At 33.6% G+C, this 27,456-nt stretch overlaps 1 protein-coding gene across 4 annotated transcripts; it reads left to right on the forward strand.

Moving 5' to 3' along the window:
- The first annotated feature begins 292 nt into the window (after positions 1-292).
- Positions 293-20,994, forward strand: aay (phosphoserine phosphatase). Of its 4 annotated transcripts, none has more exons than XM_076121674.1 (6): positions 293-571; positions 7,527-7,727; positions 8,846-8,980; positions 10,185-10,330; positions 19,084-19,245; positions 19,671-20,994. In XM_076121674.1, the coding sequence occupies exons 2-6, from the start codon at positions 7,588-7,590 to the stop codon at positions 19,772-19,774; spliced, it is 687 nt and encodes a 228-aa protein (XP_075977789.1). In that variant the 5' UTR covers positions 293-571; positions 7,527-7,587; the 3' UTR covers positions 19,775-20,994. The 4 variants fall into 4 exon arrangements, with proteins under 4 accessions (XP_075977789.1, XP_075977791.1, XP_075977788.1 ...); XM_076121676.1 differs by lacking the exon at positions 293-571 and adding an exon at positions 711-729; XM_076121673.1 differs by lacking the exon at positions 293-571 and adding an exon at positions 5,658-5,929.
- The last annotated feature ends 6,462 nt before the right edge of the window (positions 20,995-27,456 follow it).

Genomic DNA, 27,456 nt, shown 5'->3' on the forward strand with positions numbered 1-27,456 from the left:
AGGTTTTAAGTAAAAAGTTATAATATTTGTTAAACAAAAGGTGACATTAAACCCACAAATTATTTCATAGATGTCGCAATATGTCTCTGTTTTAATGTAGGTAATTGTCTATCATATTTTTATATTTTTTCAGTTTAGTAGAGTTTATTGTTTTGATTATTATATTTAACTATGGATTTAGCCATTAATCGAATAATCGTTTTTCGTCTTGCCGTCACGTGTCAGGTTCATTTGACAGCAACTGTCAAAAAACTAAAGTCAAACTTCCAGAGAAGTAGTGGTGCGTAATTTGAATTTATAATTGGGCTTCGCTTAAATCTCTTAAAATAACACTATAAACGCATCATAGCATTTAGAGATCATAAAAACAATTATTCTTAGTATCACCATTCAAATATTATGATAGTAATCTGTGATATCAACCTGGTGATAACCTTGAACTATGTACCTTATCAGCTCGTATCTTATCATTGTAGATAATAAAATAGAATTGTTTTATAAATTGAATGTTAAAAAACAATACTGTTTGACGAAAGAAGCAGATCGCGGCAAGCCCTAGACCGGTTCTCAGGTAAGTGCATTTAGATTATCATCACCTTGATAGCAATGATAGCTAAGGTCATCCTGTGATAATGCCTAATGCTGTTTATGCAGTTGTAGTCCGTGTGGTGTATTGTGCGTTCGTAATTCATATTTAAATTTATTATCGCCGGCCCTTTATTGAGGAAGGTAAGTTATGTGACCTTATTCATTATATTAGGTTGAATAAATTAAAGTACGCAAGTCATATCTATTAGAACAGTGTAATTAAACCATATTGTAACCTAAATTCGTAACGTTGTGCAATAAAACCTCATTAAGGTATGTGTAATTGCTTACTTATTATTTAAACATTAATTTATAATTTTTTAGGCATAATCTGTGTCATTTTTCCATTTATTTCAAAAGCCTATTTAAAAATAAAATTTGTTTCCAAAGACATCAAATTTTACTATATAAACTAATTAAGTTTTTTTTTTTAAATGTCTGATATCTTGATTTAATTAATAAAATAAGTATTCAGCCTATGTTGCAGTACCAATACCATGAGGACCTTAAACTGAGTGACTTTGAAGTGTCAATCAACCTGACTAGAAGTCACTTGTTTAAATTTTGTTTTCTTTGTACTGTACCTACTACAAACATATTACGTAGCTTCTTTTTGTGTTATGATAGTGCACCATCTTATCTTTGTTTATAATTCAAAATAGCTGTAAAATTATGTTGTAAACATTGAAGTTGACTGTGAGTTAGCAAACATTTGTAAAACTGATAACTGGTCTAATGCGGACTGTTAGTGTGATGTTGCAAGTTCTGTTGTTTGAAAACATTGTCTTGTTACATGTAGCTATACATTTGTTATAATCTGTATTTAATTCATAATTCCTCTTTGAACTAATTGTAAAGCAAAGTATTAGTCTCACTTAAGCCTAGTGTGATTTTAAATTAATAATACTATCAACATAATATATCATTAAAGTATATAAAGTAGTAGATATAATATAAAACATACTTCATTTATTTATTAACTCCCAAATAAATAATCTATAATTGTTTAAAAATATTTGTTGTGAGATACAATTCCTCCATGAAGTACCACAAAAATATCTGTATCCCAAAATCTACGATCTAAACCTACTTGTGTTATAGACTACTTAAAACTGAAACTTAGAATCCGATAATACTGTCAACAAAAATGTACAAAACAAATGTTAGTACCAAATACAAAGTGCGGTGACATTAAGATAGTCATAGTATGTCTTGCCCTCTACAACTGGAACGATCTACATCGTTCCGGTTAACATATCTCAATTATTATAATTATTTCGTACTGACCTGCCCGCCTGATTTGTTACTATTTATAGTTTTAATCATTTGGTACAGATTAAAGCTTGTTGAATGTGAAATATCAGGAAGTTATATGAATTAAATGTGGTAGTTCTTGATGGTAGCAAGGTTCTTCATAAGTTTTAAACTTTCGCTCTGCATGTCTCCTGCACCCTAAATCCCTAAATTTTATGTAAACAAGCTTCTATTCTATTTTATGCGCTCCTAAAAAAATTCTAATATTGCTCAACATTAATTGAACTTTACTTACGTACTAGTTTTATGCCATATCTAGCCACAACCACATGAATAGTCTTCTATCCTTTAAAATAAAATATCACTATATAAACAAAAGAAAAATTGATTAATCATATAATTCAGAAAATGTGCTATGCTCATGACTGTAAAGGTAACTCTATAGTCAGTTTCATAATGATATGTCATAATAAAACTTATGTTTCAAGTAGGTAATTAACATTAATCTATTATATGAGTACCTTCCTAATTAAGTAACAAGACTATAAACTAATTAAAGTATAATATATCTTTTCCTAATAGTTAGCTAATGGGTTAATTAAGATGCGAAAAACCCGGCGAGTTCTGACACTTTTTCGTGCCAGATTTCTTACTTTAAAACCAAACTATTTACTCGATGCCACTACTTCTACCATTGTATTGTGTGCTGTGGGTTCGATTCCTGCACGGAAAGTGACGACGGGTTTGTAAATTTTTTTTTTTTTTTTTTTTTATATTATAAATAAATAAAACTGCTATATGCACTACTAATCTCTGGAATTCTTAGCATGATTTGGACATTTTTTTGTTGTTGTCAAATTAACGAGAAATATTTTGTTACCTACATAATAATATGTTTTGAACGCTATCGCAGAGTTGAATAATGATCACCACCTATAATAAAGCGAAAACGCACGACACTATAACTATTACATAACTGTGTTTAAAATCTCGACAAAGTGTTGTATTTAATTAACTATCTCTTATATCACTGTGCTAGTCGCAAAAGGTTAATAGTTGGGCTATTAAATCATCCAGTTATCACTATCACGGCTTTATGCATGGGAGATATTGTTCTTTCACAAGTCATAATAATGAGGCAATACTACAATTGATATTGCCAACAATGGTGGTATCTTTTAATATTGGGTGTTTTTTATCAATGCACGAGCCCCTCTCGTGGTTTGATGACGCACGAATGATAACGTAAAGTTACGGTTACGCGGTCAAGACTGGGATCTAGATATGTGACTGGGCAGCAATTATGGGCGTAGCTTGAAACAAGGACGGCATTCAATGCAAGCTTTTGTTCAACTTGCAGTGTATGATAGTTTCCTTGCCAGGTAAACTACATAGGTGCACTTAAAACTTGACATGCTGGTTGAGTTCTGATGACAATGCACTCTTATGATAAGCATGTCCTCTTTTGAGGGCATACTTAATATTTTTAATTGTTTTTTACATACATTTTTCTTGGTCAAAGCTGTTACATGAATCAGATGTGGATAAACGATGGTCTAATAGAAATACGTAATATAATTAAATCTATTGTAGACTTGGGGCAAATTACTTTTGAAGTTAGATCTCCTTTCCAAGGTCTTTACCACCCTCAGCTCACGATGGAGCAGTATTTTAAATTATATAGGTACCTAACTATAAAAACCACCAATATCTGTTGAATTATCAAAATAAATGCTCGATTTAATTTGCTGATGACGCTCGCCACAACATTTTGTAAGTAAACGAGTTGTAGAAATTGCGAAAAAATTACACATAATAGGGAAGTATCTGCTAACAATAAATATGACATACTTACTAAAATGCAAAATGCTTGGAAGTATAATTAGCCTGAAAAATAATGAACTAATTACTTATAATTATATTATCAGCGGTTCAATATATTAACGAGCAATAGATTGTAAGGCATGCGCATCAAGCGTGGGAGATGATAAAAACACGTGTCAATTACTTTGAAAATACTTACGGTCTGTTTTACCTCTATGAGATAAGTATCGATTAACGAAATAAATAGAATAATAAAATAAATAAATTTAACCCATTACTGTCCCACTGCTGGGCAAGGGTCGCCTCCCGTAATGAGCGAGGGGCTAGGCCTTGAGTCCGCCACGCTGGCCAAGTGCGGGTTGGGGACTTTTCATGCCTCAATAAATAGAATAATGCCTGATGGAAAATATTGCTGGTTGGCAGGTACTATTGAGCGTCTTCCACCTATAGGTAAATGGTGAAACTAGCCGTATCATGTAGGTGTAACTAATCCGTAGGTAATATGCCTCGAATATCATCTAAGTCATGATGATACCAGCCCAAGATCGGCCGTCGTCGATCAATGATTGAACGGCTTGACTCGATGATAGTATAGATAGAAAGGTTTTACTTCCCCTTAGATTGATTGACTGGGGAACTGGCTGTATACGGTATGATGCTGGCGGTCAGCCAGTTAATTGTTGTGGCACGTCTTTAACAGCTGCAATGATTTACAAATACATGTAACTGTTAATAAGACCTATGAATTCAGGGAAAGGTATAAACATATGAAGGAATCGTAGCAAGTGCAGTTTTTTTAAGTCTTTAATCACAAATTGGGAGAATAAACCGTGATAAAAATCTTCATATTGTCCGTTCTTCGCATGCCGTTTTCCAAAATAATAATTGTTATCAGATCTCCTATCTAAAAATAGTATGATTGATAAATTTTAATGTTAATCACCTGTAGAAACAGGCTACCATAGTTTTATGTGACCGATAGCAAATTAAAACACATAATATTTTGTAGTTACATCAAAATGACTGATGTCGATTGAATAAATCATGATGTTTATTTATCAAAACATACTTGTTTGCTTGTGAAAATATTGCGTAGTTAATTTATTGACCGCGACGCAAAAAATATTATTGACATGCCTCTATGCTCTAAGCAGTAGTGTCTGCGACTGCTGATCACGAGGTCTCGGGTTCGATTCCTGGGTCAGGCAAGGTGATTCTGGTGTTTCTTAATTTGTATAAAAATAGTTCTCATTAGAAGCACAGAATTTGGTAACGTATCCGGTATATAGGCTTGGCCCCTATTACATGGGACTAACATTGTATTTCATACACCACTGCTTACACACCCACGGAAATAAGAGTCGTGAAGTTATTTATATGTATGCAAAATAAGTTGATATAAATACCATTTCGGTAATATAAATTAAATGCAGTTATTAATTTCCACCTCGTTATGAGATAACACTAAAAGTGTCAGTGTAACACAAATTAAGTGATAAGTTGGTACCAAGCATCAATGAACCGTGGCACTAGTGATAACTTGCGTAGTGCCACCCATTGATGAGTCATTTGAGTGGCACTACAAGTGTTATCTTAGTGCCATCCATTCATAAAGCTTTGAACCTTGGCACTAGTAGTTTATTATTGTAAATACATGACGTACCAGACCGAGGAAATATCCATAAATAGCTGTCAATAAAATCGGGAAAAATTATAATATTATGTAAATATTTTCCTGGCAGTCATTGTTTTGCGCACCTCTCTTTCCATGTTGTTTTTAATAATAAAAAACACACGATTTTTTTTTATCATACACGCTTATCGGTTTTGCACTTGACGCAATTTGCAAAACAAGTGGTTCCACAAAATATTCCATACGCTTCTATCGCGAGCGAGCGAGATAGGTGTCGTTTCGTCGCCCCTACTCGTAGTGTTTTCTTCGTCTGGCCGTATGTCTTTGAACGAAGACAGTGTTGTGACGTCGATCATAGTACGTAGCTCTCAGATGTTAGTGCTGTAGCTCGCATCACGGTTTATCTCTGGGAGGCTTGTGGATATAAGTCGATAAGCGCGTCAGTGTTTCTGTATTTAGTGATATCACACTCAACGGAGGCGTGTTCTCGGTATATCTTGTCAACTGGCTCTCTCATTGTACCAGTTAAACTTAAACGGTTGTTCAGTAAACAGCGATCACTATAAATCGATTGTGTTAGATCATTGTAATTTTGTTAATCGAAGATCACGTCGAAATGGCTCTCCTCAGGTACCTACTTATTGTTTATTTTTAAAAATAATTCCTTTAAATGCATGACAATATTATAATTTACTAATAGCAAACCTGTTTTTCAGTTGCTAAGTGAGTAAAAAATTATATTTTTTTATTGTGAGGTCAATAACTAAATAAGTCAAAGACTACTCGATTGTTTTATCGCACAATAATGTCCTTTATAATCGTGTTTGTGTTCATAATTCATTATTAATAGATATTACAAAGCGTTCCTTTGAATAAACAATCGTTTTGTTCATAAAGTTGTTGAAGGCGTATGACCAGTTTATGATCAGCTTTCACCGTAGCTTCCAGAAGAAATACGAAAAAATCTGCCGCCTTGTGTCCATACTTTGCCCTGTATTTACAAAAAAACAATGTTCTACAGACCATTTAATAGACGCTAGCGAATTATTTCATATAATATGTAAGGTAACATCGACTTCTTAAAAAATAGAAATCTATATTTTTGCAAAAAATGTCCACAAGCCCTATAGTTTTGAGCCTCATATTACAATAGAAATGCCACAATAACATTTTCTAGCATTTATCATAGAAAATAAATAGGTCAGCCGACCACATTTTGCACACGGTTTGACCACAAAATGCACTATACCGTGTGAAACGATCTATTTCTTTGTGTATAAAAGGAACAAGCAACTGATTTATTGTTAGAACTTCCCTTGTACCGGTAGAATCGTAATTTATTGGCGCAGTTACAGCCCGTTTAGCATCACTGTGAGTAATTATTTTGTGTTCCATAACTAAAAAAGCATAATATTAGTTTTTAGAAAACTTACAAAAATCTAAATGATTTGCCAAAAAAACTGGTATATTTTTATTAAAAATCATAGAAACATAATACAACTATTTTTTTCGTGTTCTTCATCAGTTTCGGTTATTATAATATTTAAAAAATATTATGTTAAATGATGCGTTGTCAAAGTTCTTTATATACGCACATCGTACAATTCATCCGCCGCGTGCATCGTAATCAAGTAGTGAATATAATTTCGTACATTGCGCAATATTAGAAAACACTAAGGTAGATATCGCAAAGTCATACAATCTCCAATATAAATAGGCTTATTGCTTCAAGGCAGAACAAACAAAGTAGATTTTGCGATCAATTGTGCGATTTGCATTTGCATTTTATCCTGCGTAATACGCCCCTTTGCTATCTATCTAGAATCCATGGCCTTGTTTCTTGTCAATAACATAATTAAAGAACTGTAATCAGAGCTTGTTTTGATCGATAAAGAAGGAAGTAATGTAGTTCATATAAATAGCAACCATAGGAACCAAATAATAAATTAACGCTACCTAGTAACGCAGTCGAATTCGATCGGAGTACCGCAAGGACCTATTCTCGTGACAGTTCTCAAATTGCGTGCCGATAAACCTTTGCATTCAATTTGCAATTGAAATCCGGTTGGTAATATATCCCAAGTCGTTTTGCTGCAACAATTATTTGAGATCTTATTTTCCTTCTAACAAAGAAACAGTACAAAGCCATATTTAAAATTGTAATTACTTTAAGTGTCAGTTGGTTCAATATAAGTCGGTAGACTGTAACATTTTCCTCATTCAACAGTTTGAAAAGCAACCTGCAGTACGCGACCCTGAAGACTTTGTCTCTGGTCTCGATCAGCGTGATGTCGTCGGAGCAGTCAGTGCAGGAGTTGTTCCGTACGGCGGACTGTGTCTGCTTCGATGTGGACTCCACCGTCATTCAGGATGAAGGCATCGATGAGCTGGCCAAGTTCTGCGGAAAGGGAGAAGAGGTGAAGAGGCTGTAAGTACTCATGACATATTTTAACATGTTTAAAAACAGTACTCTTTCTAATAAATCTAATGTTATGTAGCTTCAGTGTTTACGTTGGAAACTTTAGTTATTTCTATGAAAATCTGGGCCAAGTTCAAGCAGTTGAATGTATTACTCGTTACAAGTTACTAGTAATTTCAAACAGTATCGAGTACTTATTTTGATTACAATTGATACACATGCAATTTTGAAATAAGTGTGTAAACATGTTAATCAATTTACCTTGGGGTTGAATTTCTATGTCATTGAAGAAATTGTAATCGAAGATAAAATCAGCCTTGTTTTATATCTACAGTATTTACTAAAGTTGTTTATTACATTTGCGATCGTGGAAATTCCACGAATTGTTTTTAACTGGAGTAACACTAAATATGTACATAACTAATGTATATTTTTGATTGTTTTCTATACAATCAAGTAGTTCGTTGTCTCTTTGACATCATTTAATATAACTTCATATAAAGTGCTTAAAGTAAATATTTACTATTTTAATAAATTCAGTGTTTAAATATGTACACGTTTTGATAATTCTTACAACAGCAAGTATATTTAGGCCAACAGATCAGTTTCGCATTGACCTTATCGTTAAAGACATATCAGAGTTTAAAAATAACATGCTTGCTTCTCAATGTATTTCATTAAAGAAATAAGAAAAAAGCCAGCTTTGCTATATAGGAAGTAAGGAGTCACGGTAGTGCCTTGGGCGAGTCCGAAAGTAGACTAGACTATGGCATTAGATTATGTGTCTCACTTACTCCTTATATAAGCATCCGCATAGTATTAGAAATACGTGAAGGATTATTTTCAATTTGTTTTGTTCAAAATCACGTGTAACAAAGATAATATCGTATGATTTTCTACGATTGTAAACAACAGATAAAGTGAACCTTTAGGGCCTGCTGTTATCGTACGACAAATCAAGTTTAAGTGCGATAATAATAATATTTTTTTTTTAGCAGGTTTATGGCTTATTCAATAAATTCTGCAATTCAATATAACGTTTATGAACTAATTATGATTTGTAAGCAAGCCTTTGTCATAGAAACCATGTGGATTATTTTTGCTAAATTTATTTTTCTTGTTACCAGAACGGCTGAGGCTATGGGCGGCAGTATGACCTTCCAAGAAGCTTTGAAGAAGAGGTTAGATATCATCAGACCATCTGTCTCACAAATCAAGGAATTTATGGATACAGTTCCTAATTACGTCACTTACAATGTCCCGTAAGTATACATATATTATTTTAACATCTTTGAAATATTTCTGAGCCATTCGATTTCAAGTTATTATAGTACTAGAACCGGTATATTGAATTATGTTTGCCAAAATGTATATGAGTCTTCATTCATGGTATTTTTCCATTCAAATATATCCAGTTGCTAAGTGAATACATCGTATGATGAATAATTTAAAAGTTAATAATATTGTTTTGTTTTCATAATGACTAATTTTATTTGGCGTTATTCGTTTTTTCTTAGTATCTAGGAGGGTTTTTCGAACCGTATCATGATTTGTATCAGTATTACTGAAAATATTTCATTCATAATCTATTATATTTCATAATGGTGTACAATCTACGAAAAAATTTGTATCGAAAACATTAAACTTATCTAATCGGTTTAGCGAACCTAGTAATAGATAGACTATCTATATGCTTGAAACTATTACGAAATTTTTGTTGCTAGGTGATATTAAAATAAACATACTTGTTCGAACCGACGAGTTGTATGCAGTTGCAATTTAAAATGACCTGATAAAAATGTTTACAAATTATGAAATAATTTTTAATATTGATAAATTTTTGTAGTTTATAAGTTACTTATTATTACTTCAACCGGTAAAATAATTTATATGGAACTAGTTTCTACCGCTTTTCTACCAAGTTATCGGCATCGTATTGACCTCAATCGACATCATTTCTCAGACGATTTGTGATAATTTCGGCTTGCGTATTTGACCCCTATTATTTTTATTGGCGGTATTATTATTTTTGTTTTCATAGCATTTCTGGAAAAAAAAATCTTACTGGTAATTATTTTATTATCGCATTGGAAAATTTCGTTAGTAGTGAAAACAATATGTTGTTTATCAGCCTATTAAATACTGCGTTGTGAAATTTTATATTACTTTTGCGTAAAGATTTGATTCAGCTGTTATTATCGTCGGCTGTTTTAAGTAGGCTGAGCACTGACTAATTGGGTCTGCAGAGTCTAGAACAAAGTGGTTCTTGAACTTAAGAAACACAGTTATGAGTGACTATTAAAGACTGATATTCAAAATCCCAATTAAGACAATACTATAGTAATAGTAAAGTGTTACTTTGACAACAAGATTGTGATTATTTCTCTTATATCTTTATGAATGAATCGTACTGTCTTTCAAAACTATGGTGACAATTTCCCTAACGTCCACCTTTGTCACTTGCAGACAACTAGTAAAAGCCCTTCAAGACCGCGGTGTAGCCGTATACCTGGTGTCCGGCGGGTTCCGGTGCCTCATCGAACCTGTAGCCGATATCTTAAACATCCCTAAATCCAACATCTACGCCAACAGACTCAAATTCTTCTTCAATGGTAAGTGTCAAATTTCTTTCATAATTTTTGTTTTTGACTTGGCTTAGTTCTCTACCGTGTGTCCGATTTTACAGGTTTGTAGGTTAATTTTAAAGTAAAAGTGTGTGACGTTGATTTATTTAAATTGGATTACTATAAATCGTAATTTATGACGTTTGTTACTTAATATTTGATACTACTTGTTGCTATGCTGTCTGATTGATTCACGTGATTTGAATCGGGACTGTATTTATTTTTATCAATAAGTAGTCTGTATAAGTTTTGACTTTGAACATGACAAGGGCAACTTCAGTTCCTTAGCTCTTTTTGGACCCTCGAAAACCAAAAACGAGTTCTGAAAAACCGGTATTCACTTCGTCGACTGTTGCGTAAAATGCATGTGCAATTCATACAAGTAATAATTTCAAACATATTCATACTACGTAATGATTCTACAAATACGCAATTACGGCTAGTTATTTAGTTAGACAATGGTGACAAAGAGCAACAATATAAACATCTGTGATCATATGACTCGGAACAATGTATTGCTATCAAACTATCAGCACAGTTCAAACAATATCTTGTACTCTATCAATATTGAAACGGGTAAAGGTCACTCTCCTGTCATCATCTTCTTATGTACCTTGTCTTTGGTGTTTTGTGTATATTATATGTATGGATGTGAATGATGCAAATGAAAATTCGTAAGGATTGTACCAAGTGGCGTTTTCTGGTCTCTTTCTGCCCCTATGGGAAAGAAGGCGTGGTTTTATGTATGTATAAATATTAGTGGCAAACTCACGTTCGCACTTGCACACACGTAAGTTTTCTGCTAGAATTGGCTATACAAGCCATCTCCCGGCGCATCAGCGCCAATTTAATTAGGCGTTGAAGTGCTTGCCATGTGCAAAATCGGTGGAATAGGTCTTCATCAGGCAGGTTAATTCTCGATCCCTATAGTATCATAGTAGTCCATCTCTATGTTTGTTTTTTCATTACTTACTCCGAAACGGTTTCTTCGTTTCTGTTGCTATCCAGCGCTTGCACGTCATACGCCACGTGTCCGGTCGTGCCCCTGAAGCAATTGGGTCACTACTCCGCTATCATGTCTTGTACGCACTACTTGTTTTCTTTATAACACTTTTGTTTTACAAAATATTCTCGACTATTTGCAAACAAAAAGTTAGGTAAGTACATCGATTCTGCAATATTGCTACGATAGACAAGTTATAAGGATATCGATGAACTATAAATATATGTTAAAAAAATAGTATACCTACACTTTTCTGGAAAGTAGGTATAGTATTTTTTTTGTTATTGATATATTAACATTTTGCTTCTTTCATCAATTTACAAACAAGTACATAGTCAATTTACAATGATCAAGTACATACATATTTACAAATAGCTATTGATGTACCAGGTTCTATAGATTATGTAGGCAAAATTTACTTCTGGTGAAAGTAAATTGAAAATTCCAGAATATACAATAAGGAAGAATATAGAAGTTTATTTTTCGCGATGTCAAAGAACTCTAGGACAACGCGGTCACGGCGAATCTATCGCATGACTGATAGTAAACGGATCACTGTTATCATATCAAACGGAATACTTACCTAAATTATATGACATAACTACTTATTATAATATGATAGATATTCATAGAAATGATCGTACGATACCTAGAATGATTAAATAATAAACATTCCTATATGTTTATGGCTAACTTGCCCGCAACACTTCTAGACATACGCTATTATTTTATTAATATACTAGCTGACCCGCGCAACTTCGCTTGCGTCCTATAAGGGAGAATGGGTGAAATTTTTCCCCGTTTTTGTAACATTAATTACTGGTACTCTGCTCCTTTTGGTCGTAGCGTGATGATATATAGCCTATGTCCTTTCTCGAGTATCAAAATATCTCCATACCAAATTTCATGCAAATTGGTTCGGTAGTTAAGGCATGATTGAGTAGCAGACAGACAGACAGAGTACTTTTGCATTTATAATATTAGTATGGAGTATGGAGGATTTATGTACTTCCAGTCAACACGGTTTTATAATAATTTTATATAAACAAAGCCATTCAACGTTTTGATTTTGTAATGACAAACCCTTGCTGATTAATAAGGGTTGTGAAATCCCATGGAAGGGTTGAAATACGGGGTTTTTTAGAAATGTTTTTTAATCAATTTATTTAGCGGGTTTTTTGTTGTTTTGCTTTTTTTTGAAAGTGATAAAACACAATGTTTGTACCTAGTAATATTATCAAAATTCAAATTCAAATTCAAAATTATTTATTGCAACAAACATGGTTCAGAGTTCTTATTTATAATACAGTTTCACATATTTGGCCGTTATAGGGACGCTGCCCCCGCCGCCGCGGCCGGCCCGTACCGTGCCGCAATACTAATATCGTGATATCTCCTAAACTATATGTCTAAATAACACACTGTAAACTGCAAAAACAATCTAAATTAAATGCTCGTGATGATGAACTTACTTATTTTGATAAGGATATATGTATTATTGGTTATATCACCAGTTAAACATCACCCAACGAATTAAATGTTTTTTTAATACAGAAAAGTAGTTTTTGTGACTTAAATAAAAAAGCTGGATATATGTCATCGCGGACTTTTTTGTAGAACTAATAAAGACCAATGTTTTTGCTATACATTGTTCTTACTTGTATCCAACGGTATAAGCGGCGCACGCACAAATGCAATCTTCAATTGGATTTTTTTTCTGACTTCTTGGACATAAATCGCTATAACTCAGCTAATATAGTTTTAATGTATTTCAATTATATATAAAAACCTGTCGGAGAAAATACTCTTTCTATTAGTGAAAACCGCATCAAAATCCGTTGCGTAGTTTTAAAGTTTTATGCATACGAAGGGACTACAGACAAAATGGGCGACTTTGTTTTATACTATGTAGTGATTTTACTAGAGGACCCGCACGCGCCCCTTGTCCAGATTTCATGTTTCTAACTTCTATAGTTTAGGCTTTGCGATGATTATCAGTCAGTCAATCAGTCAGGACAAATAATTACATATTTATAGATAACATTCTAGACTGATGCCTGCCTCTGGCACCATTTTCAGTTTACCATTTGTCAACAAATATTTAACATACATTAAATATTACAGCTACGACTGTCATTTAAAATGTCCAACCTTTGTAATAAATTGACAGCATCTAGATCGTTCCTTGTGTAATATTGTTCAATTGACAGGAATTGACCCAATCATCCAATTGACTTCTTCTATTCGTAAGAAAATATTGGCAATGTTATTTTTGGCGTCATAAATTGACGACCAAGTGAAAAGTCTTGTCGTAGTTCAAGCCTCAATTCACGCACGCACTAGAAACCTATTAGTTAAATGTCTGCTTAAATGGATTATGTTTTATAATTAGTTTTGCAAGTGAATTAGTAGTGAGGGATCAAACCACGATCAAACTTATTTTGTCTCAGTAGCTCTCGACATAATTGTATAGAAAGGCAGACGAAGTGTCGCGAGGGCCAAGGTTTTTATATCGCAATTTAAGTGCAGAAGCACATAGCCTTGTTGCATTCAAACCGGTAACGCAGCTTTTAACCGATTTCACATACACGCAACTTATGGGGGCTGTATAGCGAGTTTTTTACCATCCATTGGTTAAACTGCTTTCGGGAACATTCGGCTATCTTCGGGAAACTCTCGTGTGTTTCGTGTCTGGCAGAAGGCAAACACTCGTCAATACTAATAAATCTTTTGCTAAGTTCTTTAGGAACAGTGCAAATAAGTTTATTTTTGCACTATTATTGACAGTTATATCTATATCTATTTACCATTAAATTACATCATAGATCTAAACGATCTTGTACCGTCGTCTCAGATAACTTTGTCACTACAATAGAAATCATCGTAATAGTCATGTAAGATTTTGATAAAGTACTTGAAAAACAATGGGGACATCTCTCAAGTGTGTTATTAGTGACTTCCCTCAAAACAGCTGTAAATGATTGTCCTATCTGTCATTTGTTCCAATTTGATAACGTTTTGTTATGTACAAAATGTGGCGTGAGTATTTTTATGAAGCTTATTGTTCTACCTACTTCAGATTTCTTTATACTTTCATCTTTACTGCCCATACAAGCTTCTGATTTTATTTTTGTTTTGTCTTCAAAATGCCTTTTGAGACTGGTTTCTGGACTGCTTTTTATTGACCATCAAAAGTTTCCATATTTCGTATTCCAATACCTTAGTTCCGTAATTTCTAAGCGTTTGTGTCTTCAAGTTGACTCGTTTATTTTGTTTCATTTTCTGAAAGTCAATAGGTATATCAAGTCAGCCAAGAGGTATATCAAATACACCCACGTTTCGCTATTTACATTATTAATCTCATGCAAAAGGAAAACCAATGCCATTTACCGAGCATTTACTGATCTGAAAGTAAAATTCCTTACTATTTGTCTATTTTCAAAGTCATAAGTAGTACGTATTCAGTCATGTTCGCACGGCAACAAAACTTGAAAAGATCTCAACAACAGTTTATCTATACAAATTGATATTGGTTTACCCGATAGCTTATCGTATCCGCAATTATCATTGAGGATATGAAATCTAAGCGGAAAAGTTCGCAGGGGACATTCGAATTATTATCATAATGAATTGCGCTTTTTTGTTGCTAAGATCTGCAGTATAATCCTTTAAGAAAGGATTTAGATTGTTTGTCAAATTGCTGTCATTATATGATAAAGTGATTCATTGATCGTACCTAATAATATTCCTTGAAATATCTTGTGGTGTTCCTCAAGGTACGACAATGGGTCCGTTTTAATTTAATGCCTTAGCTTCTCTATTGTAAGTATTAAACGTATTAATACTGTATCTGGATTAAAAATCTTTTGAAGATTAAAATAAAGGGTATATTGGCTAATGAATATTCGGGCTAAAGTAGATATTTATTTTCGGACTTAAGTTAGTTTGCTTCATTCCTTCTTCATTCATTCATTAATTGCTCGTGTAATGACTTGATATAGTTTTCAGTTTGGATCTATTTTATGTATTTTCATATAATTTCTTGTTTTTTGCCTGCACGTTTTCCTTTAAAGCTTGTTTAGATAATTGCTATGTAAATCTTCCTCGTGTAACTAATGTACTATGTTTCATAAGGTAATGATATGATTGACCTAGCAGACCTTTGCAATTTGCAAGCTGGGTTTCCCTATCTACGGATATCGTGTTCTAACCTTACACTTGTTCAAAATAGGAGGAAAATATGCGAATTGATAATAAATAGTTGTTGTGGTACATGTCACATTATCAACTACATTAGGTTTCTGCTTGAAAAATAAACTGTAGTGATGTTTAGTTCTAAAGATTGACGTTTAGATAATACTAGCTTTTACCTGCGACTTCGTCCGTCACCTGGATTTTGCCATGGGCATGCGTCATTTTTCCGGGGTAAGAATTAGCTTATGTCTTTTCTGGGGTATCAAAATATCTCCATACCAAATTTCATGCAAATTGGTTCAGAAGTTTAGGCGTGTTTGAGTAACAGACAGACAGACACACAGAGTTACTTTCACATTTATAATATTAGTATGGATGAAGACTCTGTAAAAAATATCAAAATTATACTGTATCTGATGACGGATAAGTAGCTTCTTTATAAAGTCACAAATGACATTGCTTGTCTATATGCAGTTAATCCTTTATACGATAGTGAAATAAATAACTAAATTGTTTTGATAAACGTGTCTTTATCAAGACCCCTTGCAGAGCTCACGAGCGTATTTATAAAGTACCCTGACGTAACATGTACAGGAGTCAATAAAGTCACTCAAATAGATAACATTATTGCAATTTTTATACCAATTTACAATATAGACCTTAACGTTGAAGATATAGAGTTGATATTTCATAATGCGTTTAATGAAGGCAGACATTGAAGACTTGTTTGTTGAATGACTTCTTTTTATGGAATTGAACTTCTTTGTTTCTGAGTTCAATGTTACCTTGTTTGTTTTAAGTATAAATAAATAGGTAATCTTGTATGACTTTATATAGGAAATAGTTAAATAAAGGATTGCAAACATGTAATCATGCTCTTTGTTGTCTAGTAGACACTTAAAACAACTCACTTAAAGAAATATTTTAAATACTAGACATATAAAATTGAAGATCACTTCTTTTGACAACCGGATTGATCGAGAAATGCATGAAAACCTAGTCAACACTCCTAGCGGGTGCCGTAGGAACTAATTTTTCAGTAATTTTTAAATGTCAATTAAATCCCGATAGGTACTCGTTAATACCAACTGTAGATAATCGCGTTACTAACAGCTAGTAACAAATGTATTGATTAAGAGACACGAGAGATAATTATTATTAAAACATTCAGACGGCAACCGAACAAAAACAATGGAATAAAAATAATTCCAAGACATAATATTGACAATCTAATCTTAACATACGCAAACACTTCTGTTTATTTAATTTTATTATATGAAAATATAGAGTAGCTCTTGCACGCGAATCCGTCCGCGTTGGACTTTAGTTTTATGGCTCATGTTATGCCTCGGACAAAACTAAAGGTGAAATCTATTATGTCTATGTGCCAATCTGGTACTTAAGCTTCATCAATGACAAGTTTCATTAAAATTAATTTTGACATGATTTAGTAGAAAACATCAAAACTTTCGCATTTATAATCTGGGATACAAGATTTCGTCTTGAACTTTATCCGCTTAAAAAGATTTCTCTGGGTGAATAATATCCTCTGTTAATCCATGTAATAAACTATCTGTAGACTGCATTTCAGTAGCCGTTCAGCTTTTTTAAGTAACAAACATCCATCCAAACATCGAAACTTTCGCATTTATAATACAGATATCGAGCATGATGTAAGTGAGTCATGTTGAACGGTATCATGCTCGTGCGCATGCGTGCGGTGCGTGCACGCTGACGGGCGAGCGGCTAGCATTGCGTTCTGTTTGTCAACTGGGCCATGATGACATTATGTTCTTGTATTGTAAACCTACTTGATAATATGAAAATGTGTTACGATACTACCTACTGTAATATAGTAATCACGTGTTTATTTCGGTTCAAGTGATGAGTTTGATGGTCTCACAATCGTGTGGGGTATTGTGTAATATGTGAATCTGTTGCTATTTGCTAGATTCTGTGTGGAATTTTTGTTTATGTTTAACAGAACAATTATAGATAAATATTGGGTTTCGTCTGATCTTGTATTACGAAATACTGTCAATTCGACAGTCTTAAAAGTCTCTTTTATCTCAAGATAGAATTAATGTTTCGATTTTGCATATTGCAACATTTCCGATTAGTTATTGCGGAAATCAACAACTTTTAATTTCCTGTTTGAGTTGCTCGAGTTTCGTAAGTTATCTGTGGATAAAAGTTATGTAGGTATTATACACAATATGGAGCAAAGAAAAACCAAGATATATATTTTTTTGGTAACTCTCGAAATTTCATCACTTTATGCGGTTAGATATTTTTTTCTTCTGCTGGTCTTTAGTGTATTATTTTGTTCTTTGAACAAACCCGATGCAGGATATATATAAAAAATATTTTTTATTCTTCTTTTGACTCGTATTCGCGGGTCCCAAACACGTTGCAAAAACAAGTGAATTCGTTTTTATTAACACGCATATTATTTTTGTTTTTGCTCCTTCTGCGTCATTTGTTCTATCAAATAACGTGTTATTTATTTGTTTTGGACATAACTACGTTGAAAAACATACTGATAACTTCTATTAATACGTTGATCGTTTGTCGTAAAACAATATTTATTTTTTGTTGGCTAACATTTGTTTTGTTATTTGTTAAATATCGATGATACGGCCAATAGGCTGATAATCTTGATGCAATTAAATGTATATGATAGAATGTTTGGATAATTGATTGGCCTGAGTGCCTATTATTTCTATATACCGAAGGTTCTCAAATTATATTGAGCCATTGAAAAACGAAGAGCTGGTTTATTGAAGTATCTTTCTGACGTTTTACATTTGTCTAAAGCCGCTTTCATACACATCATCTTCTTACTCACTCAACCATACGTAAGCAAAGAATGTTTGTATTTCTGCGCCAAATTTCTGATAAAATCTGTCTTCAAAAAAATATATTTGTCTTCTTACTTATTCTATCGCTGCATGATTGTTCGATTCATTCAATCAGCTATGCAGGTTCGTCGAAGTTCCAGTGCCTGTTCAATAGAAGCCTCGGGTGACCTACATGCCGCCATAGTGTTGTCAGCATCCACTATGTCGCCATGTGGCTCTCCATAGGTGATTTAAGATCAACAGTCAGGCTCTCATAGTAGTTCGAGCTTCTCCGAGCTCCTATGACGTCATTGTCTGCATTGAAAGACTTTTCTTGATATTTTTGTAACTGAAGAAATGTACTATTCTTTCACCAGAGTGCTATGTATGGTTTTGATATAATTGTGTCTCTACTTATTCAGTGCTTTGCACTCAGCTTCTGTGGTAAACTATAGTTTATTTTAGGGTATAAAAATTGCGCTTTTTGACTCCTACTTATTTTGCAAATTGTTGACAAAAAATGTAAATTCAATATTTTCTTTAGTACCTACTCTAGAGCTAAGGACTTAACACTGAGTGGCTTGAAACTTTGAACTCTTATTCAAATCCTCTATTAGATGGGTGAACCTTTTCATCAATGTCTTTTTTCTACCCCACTTTTGTTAATTTCGGTTTTTTTTATCGAACTGTTTCTTTCTTTACAGGCGAATACGCTGGTTTCGATGAGAATGAACCAACTTCCCGGTCTGGAGGCAAGGGATTGGTGATCAAGAGGCTGAAGGAACAGCACGGCTACCAGAGACTGATCATGATCGGAGATGGTGCCACTGATGCTGAAGCCTGCCCGCCTGCTGATGGATTCATTGGTAAGATACATTCTATATTTATCTTTAGATTTTCTTTTTTCATTTTGAAAATAACGTAGTGGCTTTCTTCTACTGTAGTCAACACAGTTGTACAATAATGCCTGAAAATAATTGTTAAAATATACTAGTCATGACCTGTAGCGCGGTTTTGTTCAGTCGGCACTTTCGAGTATCGACTTTTTGACACTTAAAATGTACTGCAAAAGTACTTCTTGAGACGCCCGCTAGAGGCGATAAAATTTCGATGGCTAGCCGGTTGTCGGTAGTCGATAGTGCTAGAGAAAATGGTAGAGGTAATGGTCTCTTGACTATGGTGATTCTTTTATTCACTTGTCATAGTTGTAGAAAAATATAAATACAACAAAGTTAAGTAGGTATCTCAAAATAATAAACCAAAATACTTATGTTTTTCTCATTTATTCCAGGATTCGGAGGCAATGTAGTACGCGAAGAGGTCAAAAAGCGCGCGTCGTGGTACGTCACGGAGTTCCAGGAGCTCATAAACGTTCTCACACCGCAGACCAAGTGAACAGTGTCCAAGATCTACAGATTAAACTCACGTGTGCAGCCGAAAATGAACTCTAATACGTCCACATCGAGCCCAGAATCAGAAAGCAGGAAGACGTAATAGTAAAGTAAAAAACTAAAACAAATATTTATTTAGAACCAGTTTCACGGCTTCTGGATAAGTTTTGAATAGCCTATCCGATAATGACAGGGAATGTTTGAAAGCAACTGTCAATCTGTCTGATAAGCTAATCGACACTTATTCGGAGGTAGTAAGACGATTACTATCTTTAGTTTCGCCAGCGTTCGTGATGTAGACATTTGACAGTTCGGCTACCATCGGCTTCCCGAAGTTAGCCGAAGGATTTTTTCTATATTTTTAATATTGTGATATAAAATTATGTGCCTTATTATTCGTCGCACTGGTTAGTTATTAAGACGTATTTGTATGTGCATTTATAATGGTAATGTGATGGTACTTTGAGTACGAAATGTATGAATGTCTTTTAGTATTTACGGGACTTAGTTCCGATTAAAATTTAGTTTTAGTTAAGTAAATGTAATATACTATTTAGGGTAGCTTAATAACTTTTGTAGCTAGAGGTATGACGAAGAAAATGAATCTAACTGGTTTCGTAGATACCATACTGTAATTTTTTCAACAGAGTATTGGTTTGTTAAAGTTCTAGTTTATTGTAAAAGTATTTTTTTTTTTAATTTTTAAATGATTTTTATGTAACACATGGTTTGTCATCATTCAAATCCTTACCGCATTTATGAAAATTAGTCTAATTTCACAATCACTATGAGGTCTACTATCAAAGTAGTCTAAAAATTCCGATTACTTCTGATCTTTTGTTTTACATAACTATTATCTAATATAAAATACATGTTAAAGTAAATTGCATTCATTACCGAATAATATTTGATGCATTGATATTACCGCTAGCTACTTCGAACAAAAACGTATTTTAAAAGGCGATATAACTTTGGCAATTTTATAGAATAACCTATAAAATTGCCAAATAAAACGCTTCTTTTATCTCTATATTAATTAGCATTATTATTATTTTTAAGTAAAAATGTGAATAGTGTTTATTATTCGTTATAAACATTGTTATTAGCTATTTATTATGTTACCGTTACTGCTAAGTATATAATTATATTAGAGTAAAGTTTATATATTAAACAACGGCTGTGTACTTCTTATGTATAGGTAATAAAATTAATGTTTTATAAGAATTTTAAGGTTTTTATTTTACCCTGCGAAAAAATATTAGCAACTAGCCTCTATCCGCAGCTTAGTTCGCATGAAAATATTTCCGGGGGAATAGTGTTAATTCAAGTTATTACTATTTCTGTAGGTACATCAAAATCTATTTAGCAGGTTTGGAGTATGTAATTGAGAGACAAACGTCTATCCAAACATAGAAACTTTCGTATTTCTAATATTAGGTAGTAAAATGTGTTATAGACAATTTTTAATTTTAAGCACAGAGTCTTTACGTAAGTACTGTAATGCCTATGACAATAACGATGATGACCTTATTCTACGTTTCTATCCACTTTCGAACACATTTGAAACAATAAATTATCCAAATAAAAAATTATATTACATGGTAAATGGCAGCAGCATGAAAAGAAGCTATTAAACTTGCCTCTACCTAGCTGCCCCCACTGCTGGCGATTATCACTGATTAGGATGAGTATCATTTCAAGGGATCAGTAAAATAGCCTCAAAAGCAGGCGTTCAGAATTTTTCACAATGGTCTCATTACGGGTCACGAGATAGAAAGCAGAAGCTTACTATATTCCTGATTTCCCGGTTATTTAACAACTCAAATAAACGTCGTGCCTTCAGTAAATATGTGAGCCACAATTAACGTGGAGCAGCGTTGCTCTTTTTTTTTCTTCAGGCGCTTGATATTAACGCATAGTAATCACCGCGGTGAATTAGTAATGATTGTTTAGTTATAGCCCCGAAATTAATATAAATGAATCGAATTTTAATAAAACGACTATACTTTACATACCAAACATGTTAAGATCTTTCATTCTAACATATTATATTTGGCTTTAAAGTTCAATAAAATTGGTAGGTAGGGATCTTGGAAACGACTACAGTTACGAGAAACAAAGAAAACAAAAAAGAAATGCATCTTTTATTATTTTGGCATTGTTCCAATAAGCGTAATGAACTTAGGATAACATGATACGACACGTCAATTAACGTGAATATGCATTATTTTTTATTTTCCTTTGTTAGACTTCGTCTGCACGGAAAGATTTCAATTAGTTAAAATTTATCAGTTTATAAATTCATTCAGTCGTTTTTGCGTCGATCTGTAACTAACATCCTCTAGTATTTATATTATTATCGGAACTGAAAACAATACCAAAATCGCTTGCCAGTTTTTTCTAGTAAATCGATTCCAATGGTACCTACCTAGTAGCTTTTTTAAAGTTATGGTGGCAAACATTAGAACTTTGATGAGTACTAAATCCTTATACTCATTTTTATTAATAAGAGTATAACTTATGTAATACACATTAAATTTGTGACTAGAAAGCAATAGTTATTTCGACGTATGACTTTACAATAATCGTTAATGCATAGGAAATGAACGGTCATTGTTAGGATTTCCTCATTTGCTCTAAAAGCTATTTCAAGTGTACTTGCTAAACTACATTGTGTGTAATGAATACAATGAAAACAGGTTGATAGACGACTGTTGTGGTTTGAACCGTAGTGTAGGAGATTTTTGATAGTATACCTAAGATTGCTGAGTCGGTTGCAACGATTATAGATTTGGCAATTTAAGTTGAAATTATTATCAGCAGCCCAAAATTTGCTTGATGTTATTACTAATTAGGGATGTTAAAGCAACCCTATTTAAGTTTTTGTATCAGACAAGTGTGAATGACCGTTTTCAGTAGTAGGTAAAACCCTCCCTCTTAGAGATCGTAACGAAGATTTGCCTGGGCCCTTAGAGTTTTTAACTATAATGGTTCTCATATCAGAACGAGCCCCTAGCCAACCGGCCTAGGAATCAAGATAAGCTACTTTTTTCTTTAGGGTGCATTTTTTGCATCTCACACACAAATTCTTATTACAACAGACCTACATTATATCACGCCTTTTTTCCGTAGGGGATGGCTAAGACCTAAATAACGCCATTAATCCAGTTAAATGGATGTTACTCAAACGACTTCAATTTATCACAAGTAATTTATATTATGTATAGATAATAGAAGCGAAAGTATGAAATAGAGAAGAACTCATGAATTTAAAAGAAATTGATATAATTTTCTCAATTCTTACGTTAGTAATGCGTGTACGTCTTACGTTAGTGTATTTCCTAAGACTAAACACACTTGCTTCACTTCTAAATAGCGGAAGAACGAGAGCATTAAATAACCACGCACTAAGGAAGATAGCCGATCGCTTTCCATTTTAAATTATCTATAAAACATGACATTCACTTCTATTGTAAAGTTGGATTTATAGACTTCATTATAGGCATTACATTAGGCACAGTAATCTCCGCTGTAGTCTTGTAAATAATGTTGTTGTAAATAATGCTAATCATTTAATTAACTGTCGATTTTGTGTGTTTACATTTACACGATTTACAAGGTGAAGATGCTCTAAAAAGAGAAGTAGATACATACATATATTATTGAAAATATTGGATGTAGTGCTTGATAATGATATTCTTTTTTTTTTACTCAAATTTATTGGCAAGGCCTTTAGCCAACAAAAGGCTATGTCGGCCTCATAGGGAAATTGAAATGATGTACAGCAAAATCTTAAAGAAATACTAATTTCCTAACTGAAGGCTAATGGTATTCTTTAAAGAGCGAGTTGCGACTCGTGGGGTTTTTTGTACTTTGGTTTTACATACATATTTGACGGGTATGTACAAAATGTGAATGAAGCGAAAACAGTACCATCGTATGTATGTAGAGATTGTACCAAGTGACGTTGTTTGGTCTTATAACTATTCAATCTAAATTCGAAGTAAGCCTAAATTTCGAAACAGTATCTCTCTGCATTCCTAAGACAGAATAAAACACAATCAATCAATATATCAACCTAAATGCGTCGTAATTGTTCTGTCCTTTATTGAGTAAGCAGTTAAACAATTAGATCGTATCACTGGGAACGAGACGGCCACAGTATAATATGACTAATTGACAAGTGGCTGTAATAAATAAATAAATAAGTGTATGGAAGACCCATAAAGTTAAAAACCATCAAGTTCTTCGTAATGAGAGAGCGAAACGAATACAATTAAAAATCACAACTCTTAGATTATTATGTTTTTACACTGGTGATAATACAACATCAAGTCACTATTCCTAACTTTTCTCTGCTGGCTCATTCCAATAATTCCAGCTATCCCTATTTTGTGCTCACTGTGTCACTCTTGTCAAGGTTTTCCCAAAAACTTTCCTGGGTCATTGACCTATCTTGGACTAAGGAGCGCAGGAAAATGATTTACTCCTTTATATAGGTGAAGATTTCTTTTCAAGAGCAAGGTTTTTGGGAAAGTAAAGCTGCTTAGTACATGAGCACTCCTTTACTTATACTACCTCTACCTATCAGTTTAAAGCGCGCCAATGTTCTCTTACCATTAACTAATAGAGTAAGATCCCAGAGCTGCCAGACCTACGTCATTTTAGCAAAGCTGAAACTTTGAGGATTGTTAGTATAAAGGGTCTGTTAAGAGGTATGCACATCCACTACCTTGAAAGCGGGGCCGTTTCTGAGGTAGCGCGGAGTGAAGGTGCGTAAAAAACGACCCAACCCACGTTATAGTAGCAAAGTTGGTTTTCAGATATGTTATTAATGATATTATGTAGAATTAAAATTGACTATTGCCAGACCGTTTCCCGGGGCCATTACTTCTGCCAGACGCCTTAAATGTTATAAAAAAATGAGGTCAACTACGTCATAGTAGCAAGCCTAAATTTTATATATGTTATTAAAGGTGCAATTTTAAGACCCCCTGTATGCGGACAGACCATTCCGCAGGGCCCTTCGTCCCCTAGACGCCATTAAACTTTCCCTATGAGTGCGAGAGTAAGAGCATTATTCATACGCATAAATGAAAAACAATTGAATTAAAAAAATAAAAATTGAAAAATTATTGAATACTAACTGACCCGCGCGTCTTTGCTTGCGTCACTTAAGAGAAATAGGTCAAAATGTTACATAAACGGGTTATGTAACATTTTTCACTGGTACTCTGCTCCTATTGGTCGTAGCGTGATGATATATAGCTTATAGCTTTTCTCAATAAATAGGCTATCCAACAGTAAAATATTTTTTTATTCGCACCAGTAGTTCCTGAGATTAGCGCGTTCACACAAACAAACAAACTTCTCAGCTTTATAAAATTAGTATAGATTAAAAGTACTTGGAATGTTTAGAAAGATAAGTAACATTATTTTGGGAATTATTTTAAAAATAGATATGGTTTACACTATTCACAAAAATTATGAAAAAAAATTTGTAGTCATTCATCATCATCATCATTATCTGAGCTCTTACTTCCCTCATCAAATTGAATATTTAAATCATGTCCACCATCGTCTTCATTGTTACTTGAATTCTCTGTAAAAAAAATGTAGGTAATGATGTTGAAAACAGTTACAAGTAGGTATATTTAAATAATTTATAGTTAAAATAAAATACCTAATTCGTTTTCAAGTGATTCGCTTACGAAACTTGGCAATTGGTCACCATCAAACCACTTAAAATGATAATGGTTATCCTTTAGAACCCACCCTTTATTTGCTGGGCTTATAATGCTAGGACGCTTTATATGAGCATTACTCCAGACACCCGCAATATAATTTGCTCGTCGAAATTGTTGAAGCAATTCAGATTTACAAGGAGGTAAATTACTTGCGTCGAATTTTTTAACATTTTGCCGGTGGAATTTCTCATTCAAATCGCCGACTGTATACGTGTTAATGAAAAGTTGTAGCCATGCAGCATCTTGCCAAGTTTCGTAAGCGAATCACTTGAAAACGAATTAGGTATTTTATTTTAACTATAAATTATTTAAATATACCTACTTGTAACTGTTTTCAACATCATTACCTACATTTTTTTTTACAGAGAATTCAAGTAACAATGAAGACGATGGTGGACATGATTTAAATATTCAATTTGATGAGGGAAGTAAGAGCTCAGATAATGATGATGATGATGAATGACTACAAATTTTTTTTCATAATTTTTGTGAATAGTGTAAACCATATCTATTTTTAAAATAATTCCCAAAATAATGTTACTTATCTTTCTAAACATTCCAAGTACTTTTAATCTATACTAATTTTATAAAGCTGAGAAGTTTGTTTGTTTGTGTGAACGCGCTAATCTCAGGAACTACTGGTGCGAATAAAAAAATATTTTACTGTTGGATAGCCTATTTATTGAGAAAAGCTATAAGCTATATATCATCACGCTACGACCAATAGGAGCAGAGTACCAGTGAAAAATGTTACATAACCCGTTTATGTAACATTTTGACCTATTTCTCTTAAGTGACGCAAGCAAAGACGCGCGGGTCAGTTAGTATTCAATAATTTTTCAATTTTTATTTTTTTAATTCAATTGTTTTTCATTTATGCGTATGAATAATGCTCTTACTCTCGCACTCATAGGGAAAGTTTAATGGCGTCTAGGGGACGAAGGGCCCTGCGGAATGGTCTGTCCGCATACAGGGGGTCTTAAAATTGCACCTTTAATAACATATATAAAATTTAGGCTTGCTACTATGACGTAGTTGACCTCATTTTTTTATAACATTTAAGGCGTCTGGCAGAAGTAATGGCCCCGGGAAACGGTCTGGCAATAGTCAATTTTAATTCTACATAATATCATTAATAACATATCTGAAAACCAACTTTGCTACTATAACGTGGGTTGGGTCGTTTTTTACGCACCTTCACTCCGCGCTACCTCAGAAACGGCCCCGCTTTCAAGGTAGTGGATGTGCATACCTCTTAACAGACCCTTTATACTAACAATCCTCAAAGTTTCAGCTTTGCTAAAATGACGTAGGTCTGGCAGCTCTGGGATCTTGGTCCATAAGTACAACAGTGAAATTAACCTTTAAATAGTTACATGAATTTGAGAAAAAACAATACCCAAATATATTCGACTTAAAAAATAGTTGTGCGAGTAAGTTTCTTATCTTCTTTTTTGTTGCTGAATCGATTCAGATTTTGTGGATAGTAATAAATAATATCCCGAAAATAGACACTGGCAATTATTTCTTGCCAAGGAAAAAACGACGAAAGCGGGGTCCTCGGGCTAGCTAAGAAGTAATATAGACAATTGATTCTTGTAAATCGTAACCTACTTTGTACAATTTTTATCCTCTGCGAACTCTTTATTTTTTATTCGACTTTGTTTTATGATTGTGACCCAAATCGTTTGGTTTTGATCAAGTAAAATTGCTTTTAAATACGATGGCGGGATGGTAGTGCGAAAATAGCTTACTGTTGACCTGTCGCGTTGTGTGCGCATGTGTGTGTCTGTGTGCGCATGTGTGTGTCTGTGTGCGCGTGCGACGCACACATTGACAGCTTCCCTTTGACGTCATGCAGACAGTTTTGGCGGGATTTTTACCATAGCGTTTATTGAAAATGATAAAATATTTTAAAATCTATTGCCGTATCATTTAA

This window comes from Anticarsia gemmatalis, chromosome 13 (genome assembly GCF_050436995.1).
Source record: "Anticarsia gemmatalis isolate Benzon Research Colony breed Stoneville strain chromosome 13, ilAntGemm2 primary, whole genome shotgun sequence".
Lineage (NCBI taxonomy): Eukaryota > Metazoa > Arthropoda > Insecta > Lepidoptera > Erebidae > Anticarsia > Anticarsia gemmatalis.

Coding starts and splice junctions, on each gene's coding strand:
- aay (XM_076121673.1), top strand. Junction 8,981..10,184: donor TACGTCACTTACAATGTCCC/GTAAGTATACAT, acceptor TGTCACTTGCAG/ACAACTAGTAAAAGCCCTTC. Junction 10,331..19,083: donor ACTCAAATTCTTCTTCAATG/GTAAGTGTCAAA, acceptor CTTTCTTTACAG/GCGAATACGCTGGTTTCGAT.